The sequence below is a fragment of the Ananas comosus genome, linkage group 19 (genome assembly GCF_001540865.1).
Source record: "Ananas comosus cultivar F153 linkage group 19, ASM154086v1, whole genome shotgun sequence".
Lineage (NCBI taxonomy): Eukaryota > Viridiplantae > Streptophyta > Magnoliopsida > Poales > Bromeliaceae > Ananas > Ananas comosus.
In genome coordinates, this window is record NC_033639.1 from 6,550,598 (window position 1) to 6,567,965 (window position 17,368).

Sequence of the window (17,368 nt, forward strand, 5' to 3'; positions counted from 1 at the left end):
AAACTTCAATTTTTTTTTCTAATCCGTAAAATTATTTTTATAAATTTTTTACGTTAAGCCAAATAAATAAAAAATATTTTTTATATTAAAAATAATTTTTTAATTTATTTTGGGCGGAACCAAACGCACCCGAAAGTCAGAGTTTAGAAGATAAAGTCAGTAATAGCGGCAACAGCTGACCTGCAGAAAGGGATCATCATGACATTATCCTCTCTCTCTCCCTCTCTCTCTCTCTCTCTCTCTCTTAGCACCAGCCCACAAATCAGAGAGAGCTCTCTTTCCCTTTATTAGCATCAAGCCATCAACCCCACACTCATCAGAGAGAGAGAGAGAGAGAGAGAGAGAGATGGTTGAAGGAGAAGGAGATGGGAGTCCTCTATTTGAGACCGAAGTTGCTGAGGGCATCGGAAGGATTTGGTACAAGTTACATGCTCTCTCTGTGTTCGTGGGGATTTGTGGGATTTGGGCGTACAGAGCTCTGCATATCCCAAATGCAGAGGAGGAGCAGGAGCAGGGCCAGGGGAGGTGGTGGGCATGGATTGGACTCTTTGGGGCCGAGCTCTGGTTCGGCCTCTATTGGGTGCTCAAACAGGCCGTGCGCTGGAACCCTACCTATCGCCGCACCTTCAAAGCAAGGCTCTCCCAGAGGTAACTAAACAAAGAACACAAATCCTCTCTTTGTCTCTCTCTCTCTCTCTCTCTTTTAATATTGAGATAAATAAGAGATTGATCTTTGGGATAACGTGGTATCAGAGCCATGTTGGATCGAAAACAACGTTGCTCTGTTTTTCAGAAAACAGGATTAACATTTCAAAAATCGTACCTGAAGCCATCTCTATATTTGATCCTAATTAAAGCCAGCTATTGTTTGATAAGACGAAGGATTTCATCAGTGGCTGAAGAAGCCTATGCCTGCCATCTATAATCTATAATCTATAATAACTATATATTATCCCTCAATAACTGCATCACGTTGTCGCGAGCGGCCGCGCGCGGGGCGCGGGCGGCGGCGTGGCAGAGCCGTCAGCGAGGCAGTGCGCGGCGGGCAGGGCGGGCGCTGGCGCGGTGCACGGGCGTGGCGCCGACTCGGGCTCGCGGCTCCGCGCGTGGGCGCAGCGAGCAAGCGGGCGCTGCGCGGGCCCGGCGCTCGGCCGCGGGGCGGGCTCTCGGCGCTGGATGCGGGAGAGCGCGCCTGCCGGCGGGGCGGCGCGCGGCTCCGGTGCGCAGGCGCGGCGTCGGCCGGACATCGCGCGGAGCCAAAACAATACGGTCGTGTAGTGGTGGTGTTTCACGGTGTCCAGAGCCGAAGTGGACCTCGTGTACCACATGAGGGGAGGTCAACGGTGACTCTCCCTCTCATTCTCTCAGTCTCTTCTCTCTGTCCTCTATCTATATATATTATATATATATATTTTATTTTGATAAATATATATATTACGTTATTATTATAGTATAGTGATATTTATTTATAGAATAATATTTTTATTATTATATATAGTATTTTATTTGTATAAGATTTATATTATTATATAGTATACATAGTATTTGTATAAAATCATAAATATAATATAATAATTGTAAATAATTATAGACTACTGATATTAGATTACTAGAATATAATTTATAATATTGAGCATAGTCACAGTTAAATTGACATTGAAAAAAAAAATAGCAGCTTAAGTTAATTTTATCATTTGACGAAAAATTTAATTTGCAAAATCACAAATAATGATTTCCATTCTCATTCACTAACTACTCGGGGACTTACGATACTGTACTAAATATTTCAACTAACTTATATCTGGGTATACCATGCGGTAACAAAATTTTTTGATTAGTACTTATTACCATTAACATTCTAAAACAATTTTTATTAACTTGAAATTTTTAAAATTAAATTTTAAAAATAACTACGCACATCTCCGCGCAGGGTCTTTATAACTAGATTAACTATATATATTCCTCATTACCTGCACCTGGTGCGGAGAGGCCGAGCGCGCGAGGCGCGCGCCCGAGCGCCGGAGCGATAGCACGAGGCGGAGTGGCACGGCGGGTACGCGGTGCGGCGTGAGGGGCGTCTGACGCGGGGGCTGCGAGGCGGGCCGAGCGCGCGGCCGGGCGCCGGGGTGATAGGCGCGGGCCCGATGCCGCGAGGGGAGCTGAGGCTTGCACGGAGTAGGCGCGGGCGGGCTGGCCCGAAGGCGCGTATGCTTGGCCGCGGGGCTGCTGTAGGCGCGCGGAGGCGCTAGGCGCGGGCGCTTTGGCGCGGGCTTGAACCGCGAGCAGGTACGTAGCGGGCGACGGGAGCGGGAGCGATGCACTGGGGCGGGGCTTACCGCGCTGGCGTGATAGCGCGAGCTCGACGCGGGCGCGGGCGCGCGGACGGCCGCTGACCGCGAGGGCGGCTTTCGTTGGCTTGCGGGACGCGAGCCAACGCGGGGCGCGGGTGTGCGCCGTGGCGGGCGTGCCGGCGCACAGCGCGGCGCGGGTCTGTGAGGAGCCGAAAAACAGCGGGCTCATATGGGTGTGTTTGCTCGGTTTCTCGGGTCCATGAGCCATTTCGCGCCGTCGTGACCACGTAGAGGGAGGTCCTATATTATATATATATAATTTATTTATAAAATATATTTATTTATTATATATAGTATTTTATTTGTATATAGATAATTATTATATAATAATACATTATATAATTTACTATTTATTTTATAAAATGTAAACTATATAAATAAATGTTAAATAATTTAGACTACTGGTATTAAGTATAAATATTAATTCTTATAATATTGAGCATTCACATTAAATTGTACATTAAAAAATAAAAAAAATTGATGCAGCTTAAGTTAATTTTTATATTTGATGAAAATTAATTGTAGAAATCACAAATAATGATTTCTCTTCTCATTCACGTAACTACTGGGGCCTACGATCCTACTAAAATTATTCACTAACTAATGGGGACTACTATAGGCTACTAAAATTTTTTGATGTACTTAATTGCACCATTTAAAATTCTGAAATTGGATTTTTATAGCTAATTTTCAAAATTAAATTTAAAATAACTACCCGCAGCATCGCGCGGTCTCCTTAACTAGTTTCTTAAAACACATAGTATTGAAAGAATATGGGTTCACGTTAAGCTCATACGTACATCTGTCAATGTCTGGGGAAATGCATTTTCTTATTCAAAGGAAGGAAACATTACCGCTCTCTTGTCTATCGTAAAAAAAATGTGCATGCAAAAAATTAAGCTATAATTGCAGACAAATTAACCGTCAAATTAGACAGAAATTTAATTTCTAACCTAAAACCCACTAAAACCATACAAAATTTTGAAGCAATTGTGGCACATTAAGGCAGTTTGGTTAATGATTGGAATAGAAATTAGAAATGAATTGGATATGTCTTTAAGATGGGAAATGAATGACAATCATCGCAAAAATGTTTGTTTCATTATTGGATGAAATCGAATGAAAATTTAAGAAGTTTGAAGAGAGGTGTTTGATTACAACTGATGAATGGAAGAGTATGCTGTTGGTGAAAGAGATTGAATAGTTTATTTTGGAATCGGCCCAATCCGGTTCAAACGGATGGGCCATAATAGGATTTAGTCCATTTATTCTCGAGGGAATGGAAACCCGGAATTGATTCCTATGACAACACCAAGCAACCATAACTTAGAATCAATGAATCGCATTCGATCCAAGTCTAAAATAGGTGAACCAAACTTGCCCTAATTTCGGCCCAAAGACCGGCCTAGATTCTGTCAGTTTGGAGTTTGATCTCTATATGAATCAATTCATTATATGCATATATTTTCATTTAGGTGCCTTAATTACAGAATTCGTGTCATTATAAAATGCAAGTGTTTTTTCACTTTTCCTCGCCTAACTTTTCAAAAACTATATTTACCCTCAACATTTCAATTTTGTTGCATTTAGCTCGCCCGCTCAGGATTCTATCACTATATCGTCAATTTTTTATAATTATTAGTAATCGAAAATACCCTTCAAAATGACAGAATACATTAAAAATTATTTTTTCCTTATAGAAGAATAAGGGCATGTGGCATGTGTCCTCTCCATTAAGAGTCGTACCCTCTCTGAAAACTTTTTTGAAATTTAAGAGGCACAAACGAGGTCAGGGAGGAAAAGCTGAAAAAAACGAGTATATTACCGAGGAAGGTTTTTGTAATTTAGCTTTTCATTTATTACTGCTATCATCTTATTCACGTACTTTTCTTCAATCAATCCACGTGACATATTCATTGACATCTCCCATATATTTGTGAGTAGGGGTTTAAGACATTCAAGGTCGATCTTTGGTTTTAATTGAAATTCATAGCTAATATCGGCCTTAAAACTAGCTAATCTAGTGTAGCAATTGTGGTAAGGAACTCAACAAATGGTGAAACCATAAATAATTCCGCGTTTTTGACTCTCATTGTTGTGCTAAAAAAAGGTAACATTAAACTTAAAGATAGAAACGAAAGAAAATCAATCTTGGAACCTAGCTACCGCTAAATAGGGCAGATCATGGTGGACATTAAATAAGGAATCAAGAGAATATACGTTAAAAAGCATCCACATCCGCACAGTTCTCAACTATCTGGAATGCTAATCCTCAGGCATCTGTCACCATAATTTTGATTAAAAATTGGAATATTAAATATATTGTTTATACTAAATTAGATGCAATATTTTTGTAGTTGTAGTGTGGTAGGTTTTTAAGGGCTAATGAGTGGTGTTAACAGAAGACGGGTGAAAAATTAATAACTGGCATAGATGGACATAAAATTTCAGCCCACAGAGGTTTTGGGTATGGTGGTGTCTTCACTTTTGCTTCCACCGTGTAGGTAGAGAAAAAGGCCACACATCCAATATGATTTATCCTAGTTGAGGGAACCTCACACTTTGAATGTGTGCGTGGTGTGTGTCTATAATATATATATATATATTATGAGAAGAGAGGAAGAGAAGAGAGAGAGAGAGAGAGAGCGAAGTAGAGCTACTATGCTATTGAGCATAGGAGATCATGGTGATTCGACTTTTTGACCTTTAGATCTAATCCGCTTTGATCATTTTGAATATTTGATTAGATACTATTTACTGTAGGGACTGGACTCAATCCTAGGGGTACATACTCAACCCGGGGGGGACCACAATCCATCGCCAACTGTACAATTCTTGATCCACAGGGTCAAAAAGTCGGAAAGCTATAAACCTCTTATGCTCCGATAACGCATAGTGTCTCTAACCACCATGGGCGTGTTGGTTCCGTTCTCTTTCACACTCTGGAATCGGAATCGGACATGGGCCGAATCCGTTTGTCGGTGTTTGTACGCCGAGAGTCCGGCCATCTCTCGATCAACGATAAAGTGGAATAAATTCCCACCAATCATCGCAGTTTTTCAATCCGGCGCTAGGAGCCGATTGGAATTAATCCCGAAGTAATGATATTTATTCGCAATCATAATCTAAATTATACTTTTTAATTTTTTTTAAATTAAAATATGATTTCAAATTAAATAATTTATAATTTTAATATGAATAAAATTAAAAATTTAATCAAGTATTCTCGAATCTAACTGTATGATTTGAATTTAAATTAAATTTTCAATTTATATAAATATTTATTTAATTTTATTTAAAACTTAATTAAATTTATGGGATTCAAATTAAATTTAAATTGTAATATTTAATTTGAATTGCAATAAAATCCGCAATTTAGTTTTATATTTTGAATTTATCTCATCCAACTCAAATTTTAATTTTTTTTAAAACATGATTTAAAATTTAGACATTATTTCAAATTTGATGTGATATTTTTACATATTATTTTAATTTGAAATTTAAATATTAATACGTTTTTATACTTCACCTGAAAACAAACACTGATCAATGAAATGATTTATTCCGATTCCCGATTCAGGTAATGAACTCAACACAATGGTACTTAGTCGATTCCGATTCCGATGTCCACTCTATTTGATCCGATACTGATTTCGACTTCACACTTCGATACGTCGAAACACAGCCTATATAAATAGTATAGATATTATGATATATGTTATATATAATTATATATATATATTATATATGAATAATATAGTCGGCTACTGTACTCTATGAGTTATAGACGATATTTACTCAATAAGTTTTCCGGCCGTTAGATCTAACCCCACTTGATCATTTTCACCGGTTAGATCATTACTATTCACCAACATCTCACTCAACCCTAGGAATACGCTATAATCCTAATCAGGCGACGCTATACCACTAAATACGCACATTCCTCCATCCAACGCCGAAAACTTATAGATTATCATGGGATTCTATTACACATGTACGAGATAGTACCTACCTATATACGATAGTTCGGCTACTATATATATAGAGCTAGGCTGCCTCTGCTTTCAAATTACGAGGTCTTCATATTGTAATTGTTTGTTTGATTGATGGACATTCATTCGGCGCAAGCAGTTTCGTTAGAGAGATCTACAAGTGTTGAATCTTTCTAACACCGCAATTCATAAGTTCTTGACTTGGTACCTAGAACGAGTAGTTTCAAAATGATGGCTGAAATTAAAATTTTATAAAAAATAGTGAATATAAGACTTAAATATTCTACAATCGGAGTTTGATCTTACTCCTTCATGTTAAGTTAGATATCTTTCTATTAAGCTTCACTGTAATTATTCGATTATTACATGCACTGAATGCTACTACTGTGAACTTACGAATAGTCTTAGTGACACTCGATGCACATTAAAATAGTTATTTGAGATTCGTTTAATCAGCTTGGTAAAATGACGTCCGAAAAATATAAATTTTGATTTCTAAATTAGTTCTATAGTTAGATATGTCTACCGAACGATTATACGCATTAGATGTCCTATTATTGTGAAAATAAGGGAGAAGGATGGGCGGTAGGTGATAATGGTCCCTCAGTTAGATAATAAGTGGTCCCTTAGGGTTAGTGGGTATTGGTAATATAGATCTAAGGATGGAAATGTTAAAGGGGTGATTATAACGTCGAAAATCTTATGAGTATCAAAAGAGATTCTATACTCAATAAGTATAAGTAAGCCTAGCTGAATCTCTCTTCTCTCTCTCTCTCTCTCACATATAATATATATATTTATATATATAGTATAATATAAGCTCTTTCCTGGCAACGTCGGACGAATGGCGTTTGAATTTCTGTTCATTAGAACAAGAATATCTTCAAGTTAAACTCGAGCGTAGGGTTCTATTTGTCACAAATGCAAAATAAAGTCGAAATTTTTCATTCAAGAAGTTGCCTATGGATTCCAACGCCTTGTTTTTGAGCTTGAAAAAGTGAAATTGGACAAATCATTTTTTCTTGAACAACATAACTAGAAAAAGATAATCTTGGGTGAAGTGATTGTTATGTTCTGGCACAATTGTTGGGCTCATCATGTCGAAAAGGTAATCTTAAAGTGAAGTGATTGGTATTTTGCCACCAAAATGTAGGCTCATCATGTCGAATCTTAGAGTGAAGTGTATTCGTTAACATTCTAATTGGCATTAATTGAATATCAATATGGCCGGCAACTAATTTTTTTATGAGTATTTAATATAGACCTGAATTGATTCCGAGCTTAATTATTGGTTCCTTTTCGGCCCAAACTGTGGGGTTATCAAGGCCAGGATCTAGAACTGAAGTGTATTAGTTTCTTTACGAGCATGGGAGCCACGTCTGTGGTTCCTGTAATCTCTTGATAATAATAGTTTCACTGTCCAAATTTTATTTCCATTTAACACTCTGAATGTGGCGTAGTTATTATAGCAATTACTTCTCTCAGAACAAAGACTGAAACATGAATCGATCGTCATCCCAATTGTCGTTTTAGCAGCAGAAAATTAAATGATTAAACTTTTAGTAGGAATTGTAGTACTGTTCTGCCAACAAAATACGTTAACGGAAACGTAATCAACCAAGAAGTCGGCATCATGATCCCCCCATGAGGTCACCTAGCTCTGGCCCGAGGAACTTATCGCTCATGAAAAAGGGGGAATTTGAGCTGCACAAAAAATAAACTTGCAATGAAGCAAGTGACAAACTCAGATTAAACATTCCACAACTTTCAAGACTAAATTGTTTATCTCTTCAAATAAGCTCCAATTAGATTTGTTTTCTACATGGCTTTGCAACTAGATTTCATGCAGAGCCGAGTTATTTCTCTTTCAAGACCGAATCAGGTCACATTTACTACCCTCTGCATAAAAGTTAACAAATGATACAGAAACAACTTGCCCGAGTGACATCTTTGTGTGCAGCAGCGGAACCTAACAATGACGCCACCAATATGTGTTATCACAAGTGCTAATCTCGTTCCTTCGGCTACGATTATCCAAAAGATAAGCTAAGTGTGTATCTTCCGACGAATGGCTCGATCGTTACTTACATTCTATGCCTCTTAGAGGCAATCAATTCTCGAAAACGAACTTGGATTCCTTTCTGCCAGAAGTTCAAATGTGGAACTAGATCCCCGGCTTTTATTCAAAGAATCACTATGATGCAAAAAGATGTTCACAGGAAGCTAGTTGAATGGTTGCACGAAAGGTAACAGTAGTACATGTTACGAATGTTTCATTTTTGCCCATATGGATGTTCTTGATTTTAGCATATATATGACTCTTTTCGGTTTTACTTGCAGAATTTGTATAAAGAAATGGAGAAACCGAAATAAATAAGTGACCAGATGGTTAGCTTGCCAATGAGACATTTCGGCAACAATCACAAGGGATTCCTTGAGTGAAATGTACCGAGTAGAACTCATGCGACCACCGATGCTATTGTCAAGTAATTTGCATGTAACCTTCTCATTAGGAATCATTGTTCTATCAGTAGTCATAGATTCAAAAGTTTTAATTATCTTGACTATTGCACTAAAAAGGAGGTCTCCATTAGGTTCAATTTTCTTTTGGTGTAGAAACTATTTGACGAAGAATGGAAAATCCTTCACTGATAATAAGGAGTCGTGTTGCCCACATTGTACATGGCTCCGTGATAAGAGACCTGAGCACCACCATAATTTCAAAGCTGGATGACTATGAATTCTTTAGTACGTATTTGGTCATTAAATTTGGGATCATGTATATTTAGTCTATCGTTACTAATAATTTCAATTGAATTTTGGCCTGAGATAATAATGCAAAATACTTCACCCAATGCTAACTACGAAGTTGTCTTATGCTTGACAACTCTAATGTGGGGCTACTAGGTTGGCAAAAATTTGGGTTCGGGTACAACAATGGTAAGATCAATACTCAGCTAGTTTCCAAATCCGACACGGATTACGGTATTATGACGCCGCTGGTTTGTTCGGATTTATTGACTTGAGGCCAGACCGGGACTTTTATTCGGACAAAAATATTTTTGTCCGATACCCTATTTGTATAATCCGTAGCAGATTACTTGTTCGGGTCAGCTAGTTGGTCAACCGGGTAATATTTGCCACCCTATGCACCGGATTATGCCATCTCAGATAGCCAATAATTTGCCTTCATCTTGCGTTGATGACTTGCAAATCTTTTGATCTTGTTTTTTTTTATTGGGTGCTGTAATTGTAAAATGCTTAGGCTAAGAGTTTCATTCTGAGATAAGCAGTGGTGCCGGTCATTCACACATGGATTGAGACATGTAGCTCAAAACAATTTCCGAACTCATAAACAGACGCATTGTGTTTCTTCATGGATGAGACAAGGCCCCAGAGTTTCTATGTTCACTGCCGAACGTTTTCATAACATCACGCAAGAATGACATTATTGCCAACTGCTTGAGAACTGAATAGAGGTAAAATACCTTAACCACAACTAATTATATTCTTTATACATATTCTATCTAGTATCTCTACGTATATACTTTAGCTTATAAGGTGGAGTTCATGGACTTGGATGATTTGGGGGGCCTCTATATGTGGGATGCTGTTTTTTAATAAGAAGAAGAGAGCTCATTGGGAAAGAAATATGAGTCAATAAGGCAGAGATGAAATAACAAAAGGAACACTAGAGCAATGCATCAACTCTTGGAAGAGAAGCAAGAGTTCTCAATAACCTGTATTTTTGAGACAACACTGAATGGTGAAAGAGGTTATTATATCTTTTCCCTTTTTATTTCCTGTAGCTCCTAACTTGACCCAGATTCATTTGGTGCTCAAAGTTTCAATTGTAAATGTCGTATTTTAGTTTTATACTTGATTGAATTTTGCCTCATCACTTTCATTTTAACAACTGGGTCATTGAAGTTTGATTTTGATTGCAATTTTGTTCTTAGAATTTCATGTTATAACAGAGAAAACGTTGGCGCCTAATCTTTAAATGGTAACTGATAACAGAGCATACACTCTAATTGCTGAACAGCTACAATTGAAACTAAGCACGCAAGTGAGAGGCTGTGATTTCTTACATTTTAGTGAGTCTCAATTGTGCTTCGACATTGCAGGTGGGGCTGAAAGTATGGGTTTCGCCGTAGAGGATGTGATCACCTGGCTTGCAATCCAATGCAGGGGGAAATTACATCACTACGTCCCCAAGGGTGGGCTTTTAAGGGGTTGCCCCTGTGACACTGGCACAAGACCCTAGTTCAGCACAAAAGGTGGTCCTGAGGGAAATTTCCGAGATATTCCTTTCAAGTATATACCTTACTCTATGGCCAAGAAAAAAGCTTTGGGCTTCAACTTGGCTATAACATCTCATTCTGCTTTGGGCCCGTGCATCCTTCCACAATTTTATTATGCATCAATCGCATCCTTCGCTCTCTCTCCATGACATCCCTTATTCCCCAGTGTGAGAATCAATCTGACTCCAAAGATACACTGATGAGATGAAAATCTGGAAACCAATGCTTGATGAGATGCAACATACATCATCACACTTGCCATCTTCAGCCATTCGCCTATAGCTCATCTCATACTTCGGTCCAAAACATACAATTCAAAAGGAGAAAAGACTGCCACTCAGTATATTCGATAAATGAAATGTGGCGATGGTGACTAATTAGATTGCGTCATCAGGTGCAAGCACATAAATTCTCTATTATTTTATTGGCATTAACTAATTTATACTGACAACAGGTACCAGCATTTGTTTGTGCACTCGTTTTGCTTAGTTATTGGTGTAAACAACTATAGGCATAGCTTGTGAGTCCAAAAAGGGAATACACATAAAGGATGTGAACGCAGCGAAGAATGTGGCTTTTCAAGAGATTGGCTTCTTACCCATGTTGCTGCACTGAATGTCTTCTTGTAAGCTACTCGACGTGAAAGAAAATTGGCATTTATCGTCACTGGGGGGTGCTGAGAGGTGCCGACGAGGGGTCTGCAAGCGGCTAACGAGAGAAGCAAGTCATGGAGTTCGGATCGCGTCTCTCATGTTCATACATTCTATCAGCTGCATGCAGTGTTTTGACTGCTCTTTGCCTTCTAGGGTACGTTAAGAAGTTGGTGTTGGTGAACTGGAGAGTGATCATGTGGTGCAACTTACACGTAACTGGGCTATCACCCTAATAAACCATTGTCCCATCTATCAAGCCATTGTTTTTAAGGTTGATGGTGGATCATGCCGATAATCCGATGATCATATATCGGTGGTCTGGCATGCTCAGCTGTATAATATAACAAAGTGGTAATTCTGTACATAGAATAGGTTTTAAAGTGCCGCGCGTATCAGAGCTGTGGTACTGTCTGAAGCGGCTGGTTTGTTCGTACGGCACTATGTACTAGCTTAGCGTGCAGATGGATACCATGCAATTTTCGTCGCGAAACGTGTTGCAGTGTACCATCGTTCCTATTGGATCGGACCGAACTTATTTCAGTTTTTTCTATTTTTATTTCAATAGAGCTGCTAAGTGTTTTGTAAATATTTAATTAAATAATTAATGAATATTTAATGTATTAATGCTATTATACACTTAGTTCAATTTAGTTTTCTAAACTTCCCAAAACTTTAGGGGTGGATAAATTTTGATAAAAATAATTTACGCCAAGAAAAAATGGATATCTATGGTAGATGGCGGAGGGCTCAGCGGGGAGCTTCGTCCTATCTGCGATAATGGATCGGATATGTATAATTAAACAATTATACCTGTAATATTGATAAAACTAAAAATATTAAATATTAATTTTTTGATTTACCTTATAAATAGATTTTCGATTTGGCAATATCTTTTGGGGGGTGTGGGTTACCAAAAGATATTCGGATACTCCAGAGAAGACAAAACGAAAGAAAACAAAAAAGCAAAAGAAAAAAAAAAAAAACAGCATCGGCGCTTGGCAGCACGCGCTATGGCATGCTGGTTTCGGTCTGCGGCACGATGTGCGCTATGCGCACCATAGAGGAGTGTCTCGCCGTACGTTGTATGTCCTCGTACGGTATACGGTAACGGGCGGCACTTTAAATTCCGAATAAGAAACAAAGAATGATCTTGATGAAATTATTTGCTTAAATTCTTTATCAAGTATTAAATTTTGGAAGAAAGTAACATATTGCAAAGTATCTACAAATACCATTGTTATATGCAGGTGAATTCTCATGCACAGCAAAAAAAAATAAAAAAAATAAAAAAAATAAAAAACACTTCGAATAGACGAAAAGCTGTCTACAAATTTTTAGGATTCAACATATTGAATGCACATGGACACATAAGGCAATTGCATGGTTTGTGCACAATAATATTGGAATGATCCGTGACCGTGCTAAAAATTAGGTTAGCCCAAAGTATAATGATCATAAATGTCAACCTACGAATATTAAACAACTTTAATAAAATGTTATATGACTATGTTCTAGATAATTGAGCAAACTAAGATACTTCCAAAGGTAAACCTAGAATTCACTTTACATTAAACCAATAATGGACACAACAATCAACTATCATCTCCGTTAAAATATATAAAATAATTTGGCAATCTAGTGATCAGTAATATTATTGCCTGGATTGTATTAAAAAAATAAAAAAATCATATCCATTAGAATTGTATTAATATGCCGACCAATCTCAGGATGCCAGTTTGCCTGCATCATGATATGGACGTAAACGATCCCGTTTTGCTAAATCATATTCTACCCTACCCTCTTGTAAAACTAAAATTTAAAACAATTCTTGAAAGCTTTTTTCATGGCAAAACCGAATATTTAAGCAAATCGTACGGTCGTGTCTAGTCATTTAGTAATTGAGTTGGTGTTGAATTGAAAACTACATGCCCTTTATAAACAGGTTAGGTTTGAGTTACCTACTGCTATTGTGTCTCGTGTCCATGAAGGAAACAGAGCAATAACCAAATGAGCAAGTTACTATTAACGCAGCAAATTCAAACAATGCTGCACCCAATCACATCCTGCAGCAGTTTTAAAAGGCAAAGAAAAAAAAATATAAAAAAACAATAAACGAGCCGTCCGTTTTTTCTTATTTACAATCCCTCAAAACCTCCAAGCTGAGACTAATAAGATAGCTAAGGAGAAAAGAAGAAAACAGTGAGCAGGTTGGTCTTGCTGATGCCCGGAGTCCTAAAACATCGCCTGACCCTGAGAGTTCTCGACTTAGGAAGCAGGACATTTGAGTCTAGCAATTTAATTCGTTCGAACATATTTCGGATGATAGGTTCCGTTATGAATCTTAAGCCTGATCTCACTTTGAAACCTGCTAAAAGTTGCAGCATAATCCAGGGAAACATGAGCCCAGAAATTTGCATCATTACTAGTTCTTTCTTCAATAACTCAAATACTTAAATTAGTCTAGAGGGCCATCTCAATCCACTCCCAAATAGATATTGTAGGTGTCGAGTACCGAGAAATGAGATTAGGATATTACCAAATATAAATATTCTAAGTAACAACGTTCTGTCATTAATGTCGCTCAATACCATAATAGCTCTTTCAAATAATGATGTTCTATCGAGACAAGAAGTAGACGTCAAATCAAATGGAAAAAAAATGACTAATGTCTAAACCATAGATAAACAAATCAAACCAAACCTAATCACAATGCGGCAACAAACAGGAAAATTCAATGAGAGCTTAGAAAAAAACATTGTAGATCGTGTAATGATATCGAACCTGTGACAGAAAGAGAAACGGCAGGGTTGCTCTCTTCTACTAGCTATTTTCTGGGAGCACAGTTCTTAGGCCACATCCAAACTTCGCTACTTCATGGATGGCGAAAGCAAGCGTTCTTCTACTGTTCCTTGAGGTGTACTCGCAGGGTCAGCTATGAAACTGCTTAACATAAATATTAGATCATCTGCCTAAAATTTGTATTGCACAGCTATCCGTCAAACACAAAAAAGAGGCAGTATATCTTAGTAAAATAAATAACAAAGTAACGAGAGGGTGCATTTTTCCCAATGCCAAGGTATATGTAAGATGAGTTCTGAAAGGTATGAGATTGAGATTTTTGCAAGCAAGTTAAGAACTAAAGATAACCCCCTCAAAAACAAAAACGAAAACCAATGCACAACACGCTTGCTATATATAACGCGGCTGACATTATGAGCAGATGGACAACCCGTCGGGAGCACATATGTTGTGAATTTGAAACCTCTGAGAGCCTGACAATACCTTGGCAATGCTTTAAATCCCTCCAAAGGAACCTGAGAATAAACCATCTAAAAGGATTAAGGTTACTAATTAGTTATGAAAATTTATAAATGAGAATGAAGAATCGCAGCATAATAGAAAATTACTAATAACTAATTCATCATGAATATTGCGCCGTCCACCCAATAATTACTAACAAAATTCTTCAGTGTAATAAACCATGAAGCTCCCATGTCAACATGGTAACCAACAAACAACTAATTCACAGAATAGCTTAGGTGAGTCACCATGTATAACCAATAACTGCAGACATTGCATACTGGACATCATTATAGTACAGACAGACAAATAAATATTTCCACTACTGAATTTAGAAATAATGCGAAATTTTCTTGGTGCCACTTCCAGAAGCAAAATGTGGCTTTGGTGTTAACAACTTCCCACTAAGAATTATACTCGATGTTACCCTGTGACAAATGCCGTAAATCAGCCATGCTATCCTTGCTAAATGAACTTGAACGACTTCCAGACACTGAATAAGCAGCAGATGCAGCTGTGTATCCAGTGTATTCACGCATTTGCTTTCAGTCATTCACTGCGAGAAACAAGAAAAGAAAATCATTGATAAGAGAAAAACAATATTGATGAAATACAAATAATATATAGCGATTAGAAACTGACATCAATCTCCGGAAGTCAACAATACAGTAAGGCTCAAGCTCCTGTCGTTGAATATGAAATAAGATCCTGGGAACTATTCAGTGAAGCCTCCAAAGCATTATATTGAGGACGAATGGCATTTGTCAATATATTTCCGTGCGACAAGGCACATATTCATGCTTTGTCTTCAGTTACCCTGATATTTCTTCCCCCAGTATTAGCTCATAATCAGGTAACTCTTACATTACAACAAAATTAAATAGAAAAGACTGAGTACACCCAAATGGAGGATGTACAAAAGGAAGAAGTAAAAAGTTGCAATGGTTACCTTCATTTTTTCATAAAGGATGTTTTCTTAGTCGGCATCATACTAAATGTCAAATCAGGGATGTCACAACACATTCTGTCAAAAAAGACAACACAAAAACAAAATAGTATAGAATAAGTTCAAAAGATAATATATGCGTGCACAATTTTTAGCATCGGAAATCTTGTAATTCTAAAACACAACCTCAAGCATCCACATTCAAGTTTTGTAATACATCAGGATCAACAGCTTCTATATCATGATAATTACTTTTAACACCAGATATGCATGTAACAAGAGGAGTGAAATGAACTGCCAACAGCTGACCTCAATAAGCTTTGCAACCTGTACAAAATCAGGAAAATAACAACATATAAAGATAATCAAAACCAAGAACTACACACAGAACCAACCCCGTAGCAAAAAGAAAAATCTGCAAAGCATTACGACACGCCAAAACTGAAATACGATAGATGCGTCCTTTGGTAACAGAGTTTGGGGTTTAGGCTGAAGTTGCATTGTCCCACACTGTAGTGAAAGCAAAGCAAAGCTTACAAAATATAACCCTAGAAAGTAATTGATACCATTCCCTAGTAACCGCCAGCATCAATCCCTCCTTTCCTTGAAATTGCACACTCACATCGTACCTTAAGGTCTGTGTAGCGCGCAAACCCAACGGTTATATGAATCCCCAACACATAAACGCCGCCGAACGCTTATCGTAAAGGACAGGTGGTCTGGTCACTGTTGCCTGATCGCGACGAAATACGCTCTCTCTGTTGTCAACAATCAATTAGCCTTGGTATTATCACATCATTGAAAAGTGACTTTCGCAGTAAACTAGGGTTTTTGCGATAAAAACATTGGAAGGGGATGTTTCCGCCACCGTATGAAAAGTCATATTCACGTTCCCGCTGCTCTCTGGTGTGACAGCAACGTCCCAAATATTCTTGACTTCTGCTTGGCCGTCAATGCGTCTGGATGATGAGATGGTTTGGGCCTTGTTTGAAAGCTTCTCGCAAAGAACAAAGAAAACTCTATAAATGGTCAACAACTGCTGTGTGCCAAAGAAAGGCCGGGAAGAGATGGAAGAAACCACTGCACTCTAACAAACATCGAAATTAGGTGCAGAGTCGAATTCTGTCCTATGCTTCGCCTCTGTCGTGCTTATGCAACGCTTAATCGTTTGCCATAGAGTAAGCGATAATTTAAGTCCCCAAGTACAGAGTGCCCTCGCTGTTCTCTGCTCTCAAGCTCTTTGCCGCTTCTGCTATATGGAGGTCAGTAATAAATTAAGGTTTGCAAACACGCGCAACGATCGGCTGCCGCCCGGAAGATGAAAACAAGCCAAGCATTTGGGTTTCTTCAACTTACGATGCTCCAGCAACTGCTGAATAGACTAAGCTTAAGGCTACCAGCTAAATTTGCTAGCTCCCTGAAAAGAATTTCGTGTGGGCAGCAACAGAAGGCCAATTGCTTCCACTACTTCAGAAGCAAGTGAAATATACTTTATCTGAAAGTCTGATTAATTAATCAATACAAATTAGGTGACACACAAGAGGTAGACCCATTGGAGTATAAATCAGACACCAATACATTTAGAGAAGAGCAAAAAAATATGAAGAAGAAGAAGAAGAATTAGAAGAAGAAAGAGCCAACCAGAACATTTTTGATTTATACATGCAATTAAGACACATCAATGTTTCTTTGGGATAAATAAAACAATAATTGATAGAAATGTATCCTTACTATTCTTGGGCAGTAAATGTAAGCTAAAAATATCTATGCTAGCGCATCAAATAAATTGAAAAACAGATACAGAGTTGTTACCCTCGAGTGC

General features: G+C 38.1%; 1 protein-coding gene across 2 annotated transcripts in view; it reads left to right on the forward strand.

Annotated features, from left to right (window-relative positions):
• The window catches only part of LOC109725069 (cellulose synthase-like protein E6), a 26,674-nt gene continuing 9,466 nt past the window's right edge, over window positions 161–17,368 (forward strand). For both annotated transcript variants that reach the window (XM_020254127.1, XM_020254128.1), the window contains exon 1: window positions 161–648. In XM_020254127.1, coding sequence (XP_020109716.1) covers window positions 347–648 — 302 coding nt within the window. In that variant the 5' untranslated portion in view covers window positions 161–346. The remainder of the gene's footprint in view (window positions 649–17,368) is intronic.